The 18468-nt window shown below is 30.3% G+C and overlaps 6 protein-coding genes across 6 annotated transcripts; 4 read left to right on the forward strand and 2 right to left on the reverse strand.

The window, feature by feature from the left end:
* Positions 1–1204: 1204 nt before the first annotated feature.
* On the forward strand, positions 1205–1994 carry LOC134826918 (iron-sulfur cluster assembly scaffold protein IscU). Its single transcript, XM_063839426.1, has 3 exons — positions 1205–1385; positions 1455–1758; positions 1815–1994. Exons 1-3 carry the CDS (start codon positions 1305–1307, stop codon positions 1880–1882), a joined length of 453 nt encoding a protein of 150 aa, XP_063695496.1. The 5' UTR covers positions 1205–1304; the 3' UTR covers positions 1883–1994.
* On the reverse strand, positions 1915–2494 carry LOC134826917 (sex-regulated protein janus-A-like). The gene has a single exon (XM_063839425.1). It carries the CDS (start codon positions 2458–2460, stop codon positions 2005–2007), a length of 456 nt encoding a protein of 151 aa, XP_063695495.1. The 5' UTR covers positions 2461–2494; the 3' UTR covers positions 1915–2004.
* A 1177-nt stretch (positions 2495–3671) lies between these two features.
* Positions 3672–5692, forward strand: LOC134833454 (cytochrome c oxidase assembly protein COX15 homolog). The gene is made up of 4 exons (XM_063847774.1): positions 3672–3944; positions 4007–4151; positions 4399–4531; positions 4592–5692. Exons 1-4 carry the CDS (start codon positions 3795–3797, stop codon positions 5454–5456), a joined length of 1293 nt encoding a protein of 430 aa, XP_063703844.1. The 5' UTR covers positions 3672–3794; the 3' UTR covers positions 5457–5692.
* A 1644-nt stretch (positions 5693–7336) lies between these two features.
* LOC134837550 (larval cuticle protein A3A-like) lies at positions 7337–7998 on the reverse strand. Its single transcript, XM_063852932.1, has 2 exons — positions 7987–7998; positions 7337–7918 (listed from the first exon to the last, which is right to left on the reverse strand). The coding sequence occupies exons 1-2, from the start codon at positions 7996–7998 to the stop codon at positions 7337–7339; spliced, it is 594 nt and encodes a 197-aa protein (XP_063709002.1).
* A 4949-nt stretch (positions 7999–12947) lies between these two features.
* LOC134837551 (probable serine/threonine-protein kinase kinX) lies at positions 12948–14180 on the forward strand. The gene is made up of 2 exons (XM_063852933.1): positions 12948–12965; positions 13035–14180. Exons 1-2 carry the CDS (start codon positions 12948–12950, stop codon positions 14178–14180), a joined length of 1164 nt encoding a protein of 387 aa, XP_063709003.1.
* Positions 14181–15139: 959 nt separating this feature from the next.
* Positions 15140–15808, forward strand: LOC134837552 (adult-specific cuticular protein ACP-20-like). The gene has a single exon (XM_063852934.1). The coding sequence runs from the start codon at positions 15140–15142 to the stop codon at positions 15806–15808; it is 669 nt and encodes a 222-aa protein (XP_063709004.1).
* Positions 15809–18468: the final 2660 nt, after the last annotated feature.

Genomic DNA, 18468 nt, shown 5'->3' on the forward strand with positions numbered 1-18468 from the left:
CTCGAGTTCTCACCGAGTTATTCGTGTTCCTTGGGTCCAAGAGAGGTTTTTGTTCTTTAAGGTATGCAATCCCTATGAAAATCATGTATAGTCGAGGGCTTGATGTGTGTATCATTAGAAAAAAAAATTTTTTTTTTGTATTCAGTAGGAAATGGCTAAAAATGATTAAAGAATACAAAAAACCTGAGAAATTTCATTTTTTTTGACATTTTTTCGATTTTTTGAGCATATCTGAAATTTCGATTCTTTAATATGCTGAGATAAAAAATCGATATTGGACTCATTTTTTATGAAATTTTCTCAGCTTTTCAATGAATTAACTTTTAGTTTTTTTTCTCAACATTTTTACCCTAAAAAGATGAAAAATCATTAAAAATAATAGAAACCGTCAATTCCTGGAAGGATTTTATTCTGAAATTTAAATTGAATATTTCAATTGTGTCTGAATCAATGGGAGTGAAAATTACAGAAAAGTTAATAAACGAGTGGAAAACTCTTTTAAAAAAATGCAGCTGAACAATGAGCACAATGAATATAACTTTAAAGAAAACTTGAAAATTTTTTTTTATTTTGGCAAAAGGCAGTGACAAGCAGTTTTTTTACGAAGCTTTGAAGAGAATGTCCTGGAAAAGGAACTGCCCTAAATGTGCTCAAGGTGAGACAGAGCAAAGAGTAGAAATAGGCAAACCAAGGTGCTGGTTTTCATTGTGACAAGGTTTTAAAAAACCAATTACTTAAGAGTAAGAATCTCGAGCAGTTAACATCAAATGAATGTGCTGAGCCAAATAAGGTTGAGCAAAGAAGTAAAAAATTCCAATGAAGGAAAAACTGACAAGTTATATCTGAATTGGATAATTATAAATGCTTTTTTCTCATTGTGCCGCACTCTTACTAACAAAACTCGTGTATAACATTGCTTATGTTCAAAAGTTGTCAAATGGATTTCGCAAATTATTTATCATAAATTTCATACTTTGGTTTTTTTGCAAGTTTTTTAAACATTTTTTTTTAATTTTATTGATTTTTTTGTCTTATATCTTTATTTTATTTTTTCAAAAAAGGCAAAATAATATTCAGCCAACAAACTAAAAGAGCTAAATTAATTAAATAAACTAAAATTGTTTTAAAAGACCTGAAAAATACAATGCTAATGTTACTCTATATTTCTCTGAGTGTATAAAACCCAGCACGAAACTAAGTCACCATCACACAATCCAACATCTGTGACAACAATAACAAAAACTTTAGATCGAAAGAAAAAAAATTAAAAAATCCATCGAAATCTCCCGTGAACTCTTCAAAAAATGGCTTTATTTCGTGTCGGGCGACTTTTGCCACAATTGACACGAGCCAAAAGTGTCCCCTGTGCATTATATCACGAAAATGTAAGTTCCCTTGCAATGTTCTGGTGCAATCTAAATGCGTAATATGCAACATTATCATTTCCTTTGAAGGTTTTGGAGCACTACGAGAATCCCCGAAATGTCGGCTCGTTGGACAAAAAGGCAAAAAATGTCGGAACCGGACTTGTTGGAGCCCCAGCATGTGGTGATGTGATGAAATTACAAATCGAAGTAGATGAAAATGGCAAAATTATCGATGCAAAGTTCAAAACGTTCGGATGTGGAAGTGCAATTGCATCAAGTAGCTTAGCTACGGAATGGGTTAAAGGTAAAACCTTGGATGAAGCAGGAAAATTGAAGAATACAGACATTGCGAAGGAGTTGTGTTTGCCACCAGTCAAGCTACATTGTTCAAGTAAGTCACTAATTCCTTGGGATTTGAGGAAAATTCTAATTTTAACATTTTTTTAGTGCTTGCTGAGGATGCAATCAAGGCAGCTCTCGCAGATTACAAGAAAAAACAAGACAAAGCGGAATAAAATGCGACAAAGTCATTGTTTTTGAAAAAAAAATCTGATTGTACTGTACTCTAGAGTTTAAGTTTGATAAGAAAGAGATAATAAAACAGCAGCGTAGCAATTTTATTAGATATCTATTCAGTTTAGTATCCTTCATCGGAGCACTCGATTGTATAGTCGGAGTATTTTTTCAATAAAATGCTTTTGGACAACTCATGATCAGCTTTTCCAAAACCTTGCGAGTAACCATAAACTTTCAACCATTTTTTCTCTGGGCGATGCTCGATTCGTCCTCCGCCAATACATTCCGTTTCCAGTCCTAAAGCATTAACAGATCTACCAACTTCCTCGTAAATATCGTTGTGCCATTCTGCTCTTTGGAAGCCACGAACGATGACTTTTGAAGGTTCCGAACCGTCTTCCTTTGCTTTGCCGTATAATTTTATGAGAATATATTTGAAAACGCCTTCGTCGTCGATGTCGACATCGGGAACAGCTTCCAACTTTGCGTCACTCATGTTTTTGCAGGAGAAATTTCTCGATAAAGTCGTTCTTACTGAAAAAGCTCGCGATGAAAGTGGCCGGAAAATGGTAAACATTGAATATCATTGAGTGACTTTCAATGTGAATGTGAATTGGGAGTACTTTAGAGGGTAAATCGCACAAGTTGAGTTTTTTTTATTAGAAATTTTGAATTAAAATTTGGCTTAAAATAAATTTAATGGAGGAGACTATATATTTTTATTAAATAAATTTTACTCAATTTTAATTTAATTAATTACAAAAAAAAAATTTGGAGTTTTCATTACAATTTAAAGCTTTTTCTCAAAAACGAACATACCTACAAAATTTTATTTATTTTTTCGATTGAAATGCATTGAATTTAGTAGAATATACAAAAAGACTTAATAAAAATTCATTATTTAATAAAATTAATCATTTTTAAGTTAAACGACTTTAAATGAAGATTTAATAATTTTTTTATTCGATGTTTTTTTTTTCATGAAACTGTCTAAACAAATTAAAAAAGCATTAACAAGAATATTCATTTAATCAATTAATTTATAATATCTAAGAACATCTCATATTATTTCCTTAAAATGAAATGAAAAATTTCCATAAATTAATTTGTTCGACAGATTCTCAATACGTAATTTGTAAAGATTACTGTTGGCTTTCGATTTCGATTTGTCTCTCTTTTGTTTGTAAACTTTGTAACCGTCGAGAAGCTACTCTCGCAAAGATATGTCGTAGCGAAAATTGCTAACCTTACAATTTAAACTATATTATTGTGAATAATATTTAAATTAGGCGTCTGACTGTTTTCACTATCACAACAAGGTATTGGGATATTTTATTCCGATTGTTTCATCATCTTTGGTTCACCAATAATAGCTCTATAGTTACTCTGATCATATTTATTCATGTGATGCAACCGATTGTTTTTTACTTAATTCGAAAATATTCTTTCGATTCAATTCATTTTTTTTCATAATCAGGAACTACTCAAAGATCTGTTATATGGAACCACTGTAAAAAAACCTAATTTAAAAATTAAAATAAAATTTAAAAAAACAGAAATAACTAAATTTTGAAATAAATAAAATTTGAACTAAATAAATTTTGAAATAACGTAAAAACATTGTACACTTACAATTTTCTCTTCTTCTCATAAATACTTACGAATTTCAACTATTTCACAATTTCCTTAATATATTACCAAAATAAAAATTTAAGTTGTGCGGTTCATCCTCAAATATCCAGTGTATGTTGACTAAATCGGCTCAAATCATAAACCGCCTGAAAAATAAAAATAAACATTTGTCGACACGAGAAAATCAAAAGAAAATTAATAATTACTGAAAAACTACCTGTTAATTAATTAAAAACTGTTGATCAAAAGACCCTTTGACATTTCAAGAACGTAAAAATTATGTTCAACGCATTGCGACTCTCTGCAGGTTTAATTAAACCTTTCACAAATGTTTCCTCCGGCGTTGGAAGAAACTTGAATATTTGTCGAACATTCTACAATAATGCTCCTCGGGGAAATTCTCTTCGATTTTCATCAAACACAATACAGGTAAGTCATGAAAAGTCCTTTAAAAAGGTCAGAAATTCATGAATTTTCTTCTTCTTTGCCAGAAAAGAATTCTTGAACCACGAAATGCATTCAGAATGGCAATTAGTCGATACTGCACCAAAGCTGGAAAAGATCCAAAGACGAAGAAAGTTGTCGGATACTGGCTTTTGGGCTCCAGTGGCATGGTGTTTGTTGCCGTTGTTTTAGGTGCGGTCTCAGCATATTTTGGATTGATGTATATCGTGGTGTTAGTGATTGAAGAAATCATTAAAATTACCATTCGATAGAAATTTTTTCATTTAATTTAATGGAGTATTTATGAATTTATCTCTAACATCGCTGTGATTGTTTTAAGCTTTTATCAATAAGATTAAGAATAAATTATATTCTTTCAAAGGGGAGATCTTTCATTTCATTTAAGTTCTTTTTTCTTCCAAAACCAAAAATTTTTTAGGTGGTGTCACGAGATTGACCGAATCTGGCTTGTCAATGGTCACATGGAAGTTGCTTGGGGAACAACGTCCACGAACGGAAGAGGAATGGATTGCGGAATTTGAGAGATATAAACAATTTCCAGAATTTAAAATGTAAGTTTTGACCTTAAAATTAATTTTTCTTACCTGATTTACGATTTTTTCCCTTTCCAGCAAAAATCGTGAAATGACATTGTCCGAATTCAAGTTCATTTATCACATGGAATATGGTCATCGGATGTGGGGACGTGCAATTGGAGCATTTTTCGCCCTTCCAGCGATCTATTTTTGGTCTCGCGGATACTTAAATCGCAGTTTGAAGATTCGTACAGTTGTGTTTGGCACATTAATCGGCATGCAAGGTCTCATGGGATGGTACATGGTGAAATCTGGCCTCGAAGATCGTTTCCACGGCGAAAATGACGTGCCTCGTGTATCACAATATCGTCTCGCATCACATTTAACCTTTGCATTTGTACTTTACACGATGTTTTTGTGGTCAGCCTTGGATATTTTGCTGCCGGCACAGAAATTGGCAGGTGCCATCCCTAAAGCTAGTCAACGTTTCCGCATGTTGGCACATTCGACGAAGGGAATGATCTTTTTGACAGCTCTTTCGGGTGCTTTTGTTGCTGGATTGGATGCCGGTCTCGTTTATAACTCATTCCCAAAGATGGCAGATCGCTGGATACCCGAAGATGTGCTGGCTTTTAGTCCAGCGATACGAAATTTCACGGAAAATCCAACAACGGTGCAGTTTGATCATCGTATTTTGGGAACATCGACTCTTGCTTTGATCACGGGGATGTTTTTGTTGTCTCGTAGACGAGTTTTGCCACCAAGAGCGTACAAGGCAGCGGCAGCAGTGGCATTTATGGGATGGACTCAAGTTGGTTTAGGCATCGCTACGTTACTTTCTTACGTGCCAGTGTCACTGGCAGCCACTCATCAGTCGGGATCATTAGTTTTATTGTCGCTCGCAATCTGGTTGTCGCACGAACTGAAGCACGTGAAGGTGTTAAAGCATATTCCGAAGTAAAAAAAAAACTGGAAACATACAAAGAAAAATTAAGTTTTAGGTGGAAAACTAGGAAAAATCTTAAATTTTCATAATTTTTTCCGGAATTTTTTCAAATTTTATTAAAAAATTGATTTTTAATGATAAAATTTGAAGAAGATAATTGATTTTCAAATTTTTTCTGTCATTTTTAATTTAAAAAAAAAATTAAAAATTCTAGTTTACATTTAAATCATTCAAAAAATGTACTGAACTTGCTTTAATCTTAAAATTTATTAAATTTAATTAATTAAATATAAATCACTTGACCAAAATTTAATTTTTATTTATTTTTTTTTTAATATTTAAATTTTAAGGTCATTTTTTTTTTTGAACTTCGACCAAAAATTTGTTTTAATGTTAGAATTTTTTAATTTTTGATATTTAACGAAAACCACAAAAATATATCATTGATTGTAAAAAATCATCAAATTAATTTTTTATATGAATTGTTGAAAATCAGCAGTTTTCAAAACTTGAAAAAATGGTATAAAAAAATATTTTTCATTATCGATGGCTCTCATATGGGCTCTCAAAGGAGATCTTAAAGGTAATTTTTCATCGGCCATTGTTTTTACGTATATTTTCCAATAGACCGATATTAAAAAACGGAAAATCGCCAGTTTTCCAAAATATTTCAAAACTTTTCTTAAAGTGCTTTTTGTTCCATGCCAAATTTCAAAAACTTCTATGAAAAAAGGACTTTCAGGGCACTTGTGAACCCCTAACTTTGAAGGGCTCTAAAGGCGAACCGTTCGAGCTAAAATTCAAAAATTTTAACCATTTTTTCGAATGAAGTTAGTTAAATTTGAATCTTGGCTTGTGCATATTGGTTTTTCAAATTTTAAGGTCATTTTTTTTTTTTTGAACTTCGACAAAAATTTGTTATAATGTTAGAGTTTTTTAATTTTTGATATTTAACGAATACCACAAAAATATATCATTGATTGTAAAAAATCATCAAATTACGGTCAAAACTTAAAAAATGGTATAAAAAAAATATTTTTTTATAATAATAAGGCCGCTCCAAATGAAAATCAAAAATAAAGTCCAAAATTTTTTAAAATAAAATGGGGGGGGCAAAATAAAAAAAAAGTTTTGAAATACTATTTTCATACCAAATAACAAAATTTTAACAATTTTTGAGCGTTGAATAATATTTTTGATGTTTTTTACTATTTTACTTATTATTACTTGCTCTTTTGCTTATTTAAAATAAATTTCAAAATATTTCATATTAAAAATTAAAGAAAAAAATTTCATAAAAAATAACTGTCAAAAAATTTTGAAAAAAAAATTAATAATTTTATGAAAAATATTTTTAGAGAAGAAAATTAATGACAAAATATGATTTTCTAATGATTTACAAAACAAAAATTAGAATAAATTTAAAATTTTTCAAAAAGTTTTTGGAAATTTTCTTGAAAAATTATGAAAATACACCGAAAAACGGTGATTTTTGGTTAAATTTTTAACTTTTTTTTTTATTTTGCCCCATTGGATTTTCAACTTTTGAAATGGGGCATGGGACAAAAAGTTCAAAAAAAATTTGGAGCGGCCTAAATTTAATTTAATAATTTTAATTTAAAAAAAAATTAATTTAATTAATAAAAAAAAATCGGACTGAATCGAAATTCTGATGCGAATAATTAAATTAAGAATCCTTAAATTAAACTTAATTTTCTTTTATTTTACTTTTGGGAAAAAATTACCTCTTTGTTTTCCACATAAAAAATGAAAAGAACGCTTTTACAATGAAAATAGATTTATTTAATTAGTTAACAAGAAATAAAAACAAAAACAGAGGAACATTTATCACAATAACAAGAAAGAATTTCACTAAATTATCCTACTTGGTAAAATTAATAGTGATAGCTGATTTCGGGAGCTTCGAATTTGACATGAGTCAAAGCTTCTTCCTTGTGGACTGGAGCAGCAATGGCGATTTTTTGGACTGGAGTGTATTCGACCTTCTTGACTGGAGCAGCGATGTATTTAACTTCAGGAGCAGTGTGGACATATTTGACTTCGGGGACGGCAATTTTGAATTTTGGTGCTTCGGGGGCTTTGTATCCCTTGACTTCTTCTTCTTCGACCTTGGCGACGAATCCGTTGACTTTGTCGGCGGTGTAGTGGACAATGCGTCTCTTGCCGTCGGGTTGAACGAGTGTGTAGTATCCTTGGACCTTGTCGCCGTCACGGGTTTCGTGTTGGCTCTTGATGTCGCCGGTATGTTCGTCATGGACGGCATATTCGAAGGCATAGTGGGCGGGGGCATCTTCGTACTTGACTTCCTTTTCGACGACTGGTTCGTACTTTTTGACCAAGACGGGAGCAACGACAGCCTTCTTCACGTAAGCTGGTTGGTATTCTTGGTGGTCATGATGCTCGTAGTATTGGGGAGCGGCAGCGGCGAGGGCAGCCAAGGAGCAAAGAAGAACAAACTACGAAAAAAATTTAGATAAAAGTCCGTTAAAAAATATTTTTCTTCCATAGGCAGATTTTTCCTTACTTTGAATGCCATTTTGATTGATTTTTATTTTATGACAAATTGATATGTCTTTATGATTGGATTGCAAATGTTTGACTATGTTTGATTGCAGTTTTGATCTCCTTTTTATAGTCAATTAAAAATTACTACATTAGAGTCATGTACATGTGGTGACCAGGCTCGTAATAACAAATTGGACACAAATACAAACAACTTACTCTACATTACAATCAACGATATGTCATGGAGCAATTTGTATTTGATACACTTTTTTTTACCGTAAATAAGGATTTTGAGAAATGTGAACATGAACACGTTTTAATTCATTCATTGAATTTCTCAGTACTTACATGTTGCGAATGTTAAAAATTAAAGTTTCGCGAACAAAATAATACAGGCGAGATTTTTATTATTTAAAATATATCGAGAAAAATTTTGAGAAAATTTATTTTTTTCGCTATTGTTATTTTTTTTTTAATTCAATATTTTTTCAAAATTAAAAATTATTTTACGACACTAAAATTTATTTATTGAATTAAATGAAAAAATTTTTTTTAAATAAATAAGGTTAAAAAATTTAAATAAAAAAATATGCAAAAAACATCAAGCGGTAATTTTTCATGAAATGAAAAAAAAATTCTCAAAATATGTTTTTTTAAAATTTTAATTAAAAAAAAAATGTTTAAAAAAATAAATTTAATTTTTTACATAAAAAATAATTTATGTATAAATTAATTTTATTCTATTAAATGAAACCAATTAATTTTGATAATTTTTTGTAAAATAATTAAAAATTGTCAGAAATGATAAAATTTAAAAAATATAAAAATTAAATTTTTAAATTTTCTAAAATTTTCAAATTTACATGTTTCGCAAATATTTTGCCTTGCGAATCAGCGAATTTTAACACTGATCACAACATTCACAATTGTTGTGGTAGGTCTCTATTGTTCAATTGATTAAACATTAAAAAAAATATTCAAAGAAAAAAAAACGAACGGAAATCACTCATTTTTTTAAGACATTAATCCAATCAAGGTCAATCACAATGCGGGTCAAGTCATGAAATTATGTCAAAATTGATTACAGAAAGTATTTCAATGGAGCAGCCTGGTGCATATTTAACACACAAGACGATCCCTTAATAAAAAAATTATAATTTTTGGTCCAATTGCAATTGCACCTGTGACTGTATGCAAATTCATTCAACAAATAAAAATTATTATATAATTAACAAATCACCCACTCTGCAATAAAAATTACAATTTAAGAAAAATACGAGAGAAAGAGAAAAAAATTGGAGCAGATATTACGCGTCACATTGCATACCGATATGGATTTAAATGCAAGTCAAATAATAAATAACCTGTTCACTTCGGTTGTTATTATCTTGCGAGAAATGTTGAAGAAATAAAATAAAATGTAGCGAATAAGTGAACACATGTCACGGTGATGCATATTTTAATTTGGCATGTTACAATTGTGTGTAGTAATTAATGGGTCTTTTTCTTGTGCACACAATTTTTTTCTGTGTCGCTGGATTTGGAGAAAGAAATTTGGTATTTAGGCGTTTGTCAATGAGCAAGAGTAGTGGATTAAATATTATCAGATTGATGCCGTATAATTAATTTTTACGAACGGACGATAAAATTCATGATTTTTTCTGAATTTTTTTTCAGACGCTTGTTCATTTTAAATAAAAATTAACCTTCATGAAATTGAAAAATTTCCAATTTTTTTATTTTAATAAAATTGAAACAAATTAAGTAGAATTTTTTTTTAATATTTTATAATATTTTTAAAGGTCAATTAAATTTTTATTTTTAGTTAAAAATTTATTTATTTATTTTTTTTTTAATATTTTACTCCATAAAATTTGCTGAAAAAATGTATTATTTTAGATAATTTTAGATAAGGAAATATTTTTTAATACAAAAAAAAAATCAAAATATAAATTTTTAATTTTTCAAGTATGTAAGTAATTTTAAATGTTTTTTGTTTTCGTAGCTCAGAATTTTTCCATTTTTTACTCAAAACTTAAAATTTTCTCATAACTTTTGGAAATTTTTTAATTATTTCTTAAGAAAATTTTTCTTTCGACACTTTTAGTTACCATCACCGAGATACCTAAGTGTAGTCACAGCTCTACCATAGTCTGGTAAATATAAAAAATGTAATTCTTCGTGTTTGGGGTCATGTTTTGGGTTTTTTCAAAATTATGTTCGTTCCAAATTCCTGCAAGGACCCAATTTCTACTTTCCTACTTTCGCCTTTTAAAGCATTAAATAAAAAAAAATTGTTCGATAAAAAAATTTCGTGATGTTCAACACGGAAAAAAAGTTAAAACACAAAAATATTTGATTACTTGGAATTTTTCACGCTCCAAAAAACACACATTTGCATATACGAGGTGCAAATTTAAATTTAATAAAATTTTATTGAACCACATAATTAATCCAATTTTTTAAAAAATTCACACTTACTTTTTTAATACTAAAATTTAAAACCAGAAATGTAAAAAATTATGTTCAGTTCTTGAAAAAAAAATGTTTAATCACCCACCGTCTCCATCGCATAACGGAACAAAAACCCCAATGTTATGTTTTGGCCTCTTAGGTCAAAAAGCAATCATATCAAAATCCACTTAGAAAGCCTTCACATCGCAAAAATTCGCTATTAAACAAATTCGATACGCAAGGTTTTGCACTACAAAAATTGTAAATGACCGTAAAAGTGACAGGTCACTTTTGGGCTAATATTACAACTACAACAACCGACAGAGCTACAAAAAAAATCTGCAACAAGGACTTTTGTTACGTATATTGCAAATTTTTTTCTTAGGTGAAAGGCCCTAAAAACATTTTATTATATTCATGTTGATCAAAAGGGACAGCACCAAATATAGGTCATAGACTTTTTTTGCTCATTATTTAACGAAAAAAAGAACTTGGTGCAAGGCAACTTTAAACTAACGCCGACATCGACCTTTACAATGTAAAAAGAGTCACGTTTCGAGAGAGATTCAATCATTAATAATAAAATAAACAAAAAAAACCGGTTGTCGACAGGGGTTTCCTCGTTGCTTTGTCATCATTTCTCCTTATTTATTATTTTTCGATGAAGAAAAAGATAAAATAAACGAAAAACGATTAAATTTCATGAACATCTTTCAGTTCATTACACCTTTCATTTTGGTACTTAACCGTAATTTTTGCTCATTTATCATTCAATTAATCCGAATTTTTACGAGAGTTAATTAAACTTTTTGAACAACATTGACACAAGTGCATTTTCGGTACTTTCCTAAAGGCATTTCATGCGAAAATGACATAACAGCTATCAAAAACGACAATTTGCTAAAAATAAATGCATTTTTATAATTAAATAAAATAAAATCTCGTTTTACTTTCTTACATAATAATTTTATCCAGTTTTTACGAGCCGGCTTCTTGAAGGTCAGACAATTTTTTCTACTGCACTGAATTCATTTATTCGCATAAGAAAATAAATAAAAAAGTAAACATACAAAAATAAAAGTGTGTGACAGGTAAAATTTTTGTTGTTTCTTTTTTTTATGCGTATTGTGATTTTTTTTGCCGCGTTTCAATTGATTTTGAAAAAAATTGCTAGTCATCGTCAATTGAACGTCCGTAAGAGAAAAATATTTAAAAAAATATAAAAAAATTTTTATTTTTTTTAAATATTTTTAATTGAATTTACTTTTTTTATTTTATTAAACTGAAAAAAAATTATTAATTTTTATAAAATTGTTTATAAAATTAAATTAATATAAATTAAAAATTTAATAATGTTTTTATTAAAATTTTAATTAATTTTTATTTTAATAAAAAATTTCAATAGCAATTTTTTAAATTTATTTTTTAAAAATTATTAAAATTTTGATTTTTTTTATATATTAAAAAATAATTATTAAGAAAAAATATTAAATTTTGAAAAAAATGATAAAATTAAAATTTTATTATTAAAAAATTAATTTTTGAATTTGAAAATTTATTTTATTAAATTTATTTTTAATCAAAAAGTTAAAAATTTAAAATTTTTAAATTTTTTTTTAAATTATTTTTGTTTACTTCAATTTTAAAAAAAGGGGGGCGACATTGTTAAATAATTTAATTATCTTAATACATTTATCATTATTTTTATAATTTTTCATCAAATAATTTTTCTTTTGTAATAAATTCAAAAAAGCACAGTTTTGAGATTTTACACATTTTTTGGTTCATAAAAAAATTAAAATACGATTAAGTTATTTGCATCACATCACCACCTCGTATGATTTTTTTGAATTGCTCAAAGTGAAGTAATTGCACTCACTTTAAACTTTTGATTCAATAAATGCCAATAATAAATAGCCAGGTAAAAATTATGATTACTATTTTTTTCTCGCAATTTTAAAATCACTTTAAAGTACGAAATGAAAGGTACTCGATGTCCTTTTCGTCACGTACGACAAAAAAAGAAGTTGTTGTTTGATACCTGAATGACGCCTAATTAACCGACACATATCACCGAGATTTGTTGTTAGTGATTGGCACTTTGCATCCAAATGATATTTGTTGGTAATTTCTTCGTTCGCAAGAAAGTGTGCCACACTCACACACAATTTTCTACCCCAAATGATACGTTTGCATTAGGAAATAAATTGAGATTTGATATAATGAAGTTGTTGATTGGCCTAAGTAGCAGCACGGTAGCTATGATGAAATGGCAAAAAAAATAGAGTAAGAGAGTAGAGAGGTAACAAATCGTAATATTTAGTCATTAAGACAGTTTGTGGATAATGACAAGGGATTCAATTGAGTCAGTTGGTTCGGTTGGTTCGTGACATAACAATTGCACCTAAAGATACAATTTGCACCTGAGAAGGATTCCAAAAATAGTTTCGATGAATATAAAACTGAAGCGAAATTAGTTTTTGTATCACATTACCAAGTTATCTGTTCGCAAGTGAAAAACTAATCATGGGACTCACCGTTAAAGTAATATTTTTTTTTCAATTCATGTCTTTTAAAATAATTTTTTGATTGAATTTCCGTCTTTCTCTCAAGGTTTTTATTCTTTGCACGGTCACAGCAGCGGTTTTGGCTGTTCCCGTAATTCAACAAGACTCTCCAGTGCAACATTATCAACCAGTTGAGGATCTCGATGCCGCTTCCGAATACGATTTCCAATATTCCGTTCACGACGAAAAGTCTGGAGATGTCAAGGCTCACAGAGAAAGTCGCGACAAAGATGGTGTCGTCAAAGGAAGTTATTCGTTCATCGAAGCTGACGGACATAAACGTGTCGTTACCTATGTCGTCCATAAAGACAGCGGATTTGTTGCCAATGTCAATCGTGAAAAGGTGTCTGGCTACAAAGCACCGGAAGTTGTTCATAAATACGAAGAGCCCAAGTACGAGGTGAAATATGAAGAGCCAAAATATGAAGTCAAATACGAGGAACCAAAATACGAAGTGAAGCACGTAAAATATGAAGAACCCAAATATGAGGTCAAATACGAACAACCAAAATACGAATCCGCTCCCGTAAATCAAATCAAATTCACCCAAGTAGATTTGTCACAATATGAAAAGCAATATTCCGTACCTGAACAAGCTAAATACGAGGAAAAACAACCCGAACAACCAGCAAAAACCGTTCAAGCTCCCGCTTACGAGACCCAAGAGAAACCCGACTTGAGCGCTTTCTTGCAACAACACCAATTACCAAAGTACGAAAGCGAATACAAGCAAGAAGAATATTCACATGAGGAATACAAGCCACAAGAACACAAATATGAATTGCCAGCAGAACACAAATACGAGCAATATCAATTGCCAGTTGAACAACCAAAAGAAGCTCCTGCTCCAACGCAATACGAACAAGAAAATAGCCAAAAACAAACTGCTCCACAAACATTCTACCACGAAGAACAACAGCCAGAACCGAAAGCTGTTGAAGAGCCAAAATACGAAGTCAAGTACGAAGAACCAAAATACGAGCAACCTCAACCCCAAGTCCAATATGTCTTCCTCAAAAAGTCAGTTGAAAAGCCACGCGAAGGTGTCATCATTCCACAAGTTCCTCACAAAGAAGACGAAGTCAAAGTAAAGCCTTATCGCTTTGCTCCACTCGAAAATTTGTACAAATTTGTCATTAATCAAGCAAAAGCTTTCGATGGCGCTGAGCCAACACCTGATTTTCTCAAGTAATTGTATTAAGTAATAAGGATACCTAGTTAACGAATTAAATTTAATTATAAGAATTATTTTTTTCCTTTTTTCAATTCACAACTTCAGCTGTTATTGATAGAAGAATACTTAATCCACAGATCAGTAATCATTGGTCAAGATTTTTTTCAGTTGAGATTTGACGTGCCAGATGGTCAGTTTGTTTCATGTTAAAAGGATATTTATCCACAGATCGCTCCTGTAGTGAAGGGATAGTAATCATTTTATAAATTGTCATTGTCAAGATTTTTTTCAGGACTTGATATTGATTTGATTTTTTTTCGTTGCCAGATGGTTAGTTAAATATTTTGTGTTATGAAAGCTAAATATTGATAAAAAGCAATTGGGACCTCATTTACGTGAAAGGATTTAAAATTTGATATTTTGAGAAAAAACTGTTAAACCCAGATTCCTATGATTAATTTTCTTTCGCCGTTAGTTGATCGTTAACACGTAACAAAGTCAATGCGTTTTTCTTATCGAATTTTTAACAATAGATTCGTCTTCTGTGTGTTTAAAATCAGCATTTTGCTTTAAAGTAAGTCGTGCAGGACTCAATGAAGCCATTATAAATTTCGTTCTGAAAGAAAAATTGAATAATGATTTAAAACAAATTAATTTTAATTTAATTCAGTTTTAATAAAGAAGTAAAGTTACCAAAATCATGTAAAAACTCACCGAGATTTTGCAGAAAAAATGTCCTTGCTTTCAAAAAACAGTTTTTTTCCCGCTTTCTTTGCCGAAATTAACGGGTGTGATACTGGAAATGTTCATGCAACGTACGTTACACCAACAAAAACTGCAAATGTGCATGTAATTGGTGCACTTTTACAATTTTAGTATAAAAAGCAAAAGTGCATTGCCAAAAGTATGCACAATCATTTCATCTGTTGCAAAGTAAAGACAGTTACAAAGAAAAAATATTATTCAAAAAATTAAAAATGGCATTCCAATACATTGCTGTTCTTGCCTTGATCTCGAGCGCTGCTGCTGCCGCCATCCCAGCATACCACGATAACCACTATTCCAGCCATGGATCTTCTTCCCTCGGAAGCCACTCATCTCATGGACTTTCATCTCATGGACTTTCATCCCATGGACTCTCATCCCATGGATTGAGCCACGGATCAGGATTAGCTCATAAATTATCCATAGCACGTCCCACCCACTATGACTACCATCATGATGAAGAGCATTATGCCCCAGCTCACTACGAATTCGCCTATGAAGTGCATGATGATCATACCGGAGACATCAAGAGCCAAAAGGAAACCCGTGATGGCGACAAAGTCCAAGGATTCTACACTCTCGTTGAACCTGACGGTCACAGACGCACTGTTCACTACACCGCCGACAAACACAGTGGATTCGTTGCTGAAGTCAAACGTGAATTCGTAGGACACCAACACGGTCACGACAACTACAACAACTACAACAACAACAACAAGTACCACGGAAACCATCATCATGACACTCAAATCCATTCTGCCCACCCTCGTATCCTCGTTGCTGCTTCCCCAAAAGTCCAATACACAGCTTCACATGATCATTCCGCCACTGGAAACAGCCATGGTTTGAGCCACGGACACTACAACAACTACCATCATTAAGTGGTTTGTAAATTCGATTTTCTTCGTTTTTACCATTTTTGTTACTTAAATCAATATGTAAATATTATAAGAAAACCATCATCTTCATTTTGACATATTTCACAATCATTTTAGCGATATTTTCATCATCAAATCACCCATTTATGTAGAACAATTATTCGATTTCAGCTGAATTCAATAAAAAATTATTCAAATCAATTAAAATATTTTTATTTCACTAATCATTCAAATTGAAATTTCAAATCAATCATTTATAATTACAGCAATATTTTTCGTTTTTTTTTCTAGGACGACACAATACATAATTTTTTTTTCGATTTCTTCCTATCTAATTTTCAATTGTTTCATTTATTTCGACAATTCAAGTCGTACCAGTCTTATATTATCTTATTTGGGGTTTATAATTTATTAAGAAATTTTTATAATTAGGTAATTCTAATATCGGATATATTAAATGTTTTTTTTTTATTTAAAATTTCATTCATTTCCTTTCCATGCTTTGACATATTTGTTGGTTTTTGTATCGAACTCAAGCAAATTCAATGGAGAGTTCTGATAAATTCAAGTAAAGGAGAATTTTAGTTAGATATGTAAGTAGAAAAAATAAAATTAGTATCTTGACAACAAAAAAGAAATTAACTTACGCCCAAGATGTTTCTGTTGGTTCCTTTCATTGCCTTGCATGCACTGTTTAATACCGTAAATACATATCCAAGGTACCGAACATAGTGCCAAAATGTTTCTGATTCAACAATTGCCATTGTCGCACTTCCTTGGCCCGTTTGGTTTTTGTCTGATCGTATTTCTGCATGAAGAGCTCTTTATAAGCGTCACAGAGGTCGTCCAGTCTTAAAAATGCCTGCCTAGAGGACAGCCATCCGATATTATTGATGAACACCTGTTGGTTATGTTCCTGTCAACAATCCATTGGATTGGGAGCGATGGCGGAAGTTTCGAAACTACTTCATCCAGCAAATTTGGGCTCGATAGATACGCATCCATTTTCGTACTTTTCATCGTTGTTACGACATTGTGGACAGCTATCCCATAATCGATAAGTTGATTCATGTTTTCGAGACACGGGGCAGGAAGACGTCGATTATGCTCTTTCTAAACATCAAATTATTCAATGGAAAGTTTAGATAAGTCAAGTTTTAGACAAGTGACAATATTTCACAATATTTCTGTAAAGAAGTTAAAAAATTTGAGAAATGAATTTTGTAACAAAAAATTGGTTAAATCTACAAATTAAAAAAATCCAATTAAGAATGGAGTAAAAATTATTAATATTATTGTCCTATTCTCCTCTTAGTACGTATTTCAAAACAAATATTTATTTTGTTCTTTGAAAACACATTTATAAAATTTAGTAAATTATACCTACTAAATATTCAATTTTTGGAAAAAAATTTATATAAATATAATAAACAGAAATTTATTTTAATTCAATTTATGTATTTTGTATTTACAATTGATTTCTTTTAAAAATGTCATTTTCTTTTCATTGTTTAATCTTTTAAAAATTTGTTATCAGGAACCAAATCATGAGTTTCCTTGAATATAAAATGTGAAGGTAAAGTAATTAAGCCCTTTACATTTTTTTTGTCAAACCGATTTTAAATATTGCAAAAGGTCCAAAAACTGATATTAAAACACATTTTCTAGCTCATTTTTATTTTAAATTAAAGGACTTTGCAAAAAAAATCAGTTCATTTAAAAAGTTTTTTTTTTCTTTAATTTTTTCTTGTTAATAATTTAATGAGAGACATTTTTTTCTGACGACAACTTTCAAAATTTTTGTTATTTTTTGAAAGTATTTTGGCATTTTTTGCAATTTTTCAACCAATTCACTAAAAAATACAAAAATTACAAAAAATTCTTAAGTGTGTTTAATATTTTATAAAATAAAATTTCATCTGAAAATTTTACAAAATATTTAAAAAAAAGTAAAATTAACTGAGAAATGAGAAAATTTATTGCATCAGCAAAAGAAGAAAAATATTTTTAAGAAATCTATTTTTTATTCGTGGAGATGCCAGGTAATTTCTAATAAATACAAATTAAGTGATTTAATCAATTTTACGCAATTACACGACTAGTTAAAAAATTTTTCGCAAGTTACGCATAATTTTTGCAAGTTACGCATAATTTTCGCAGATTACAATCTATTGCGCGAAAACTGGATTATTTTAATCACTGGAGGACAAACAATACAAAACCACCCAAAATGCTTGTTAGCTCGTTATGCCACAATATTAATTTCGCTTATTATAAAAATGTCTTAATTATTTAGCTTACGGTAAAAGTTTGTGTAAAAGGTATTTAATTTTCGAAAAAAAGTTACAAAACTTGACATATTCTGTGTCATTGCCATACTTCGATCCTGTAATTGAATATTTTACCCAAATTATATCACAATATATCACTCCGCTAAAAAAAATGTTTGCCTGTCGTTATCATTGTAAAACATTTTATTCACCCAAGCTGACCAACGTAACGTGCTGTGTACCATGCCGCCGCCTACCTACGTAAAAAATCGAATCGTGTGTGTATAAAAAATTTTCAAGATCAAGATCAACCGTGGAGTGGTTGCCGCTCTATTGAGAAAAAATCGAACATAATTACATGCATTTTTAATGAAAATATTTATACTGTGTATG

This window comes from Culicoides brevitarsis, chromosome 1, assembly GCF_036172545.1.
Source record: "Culicoides brevitarsis isolate CSIRO-B50_1 chromosome 1, AGI_CSIRO_Cbre_v1, whole genome shotgun sequence".
Classification (NCBI taxonomy): domain Eukaryota; kingdom Metazoa; phylum Arthropoda; class Insecta; order Diptera; family Ceratopogonidae; genus Culicoides; species Culicoides brevitarsis.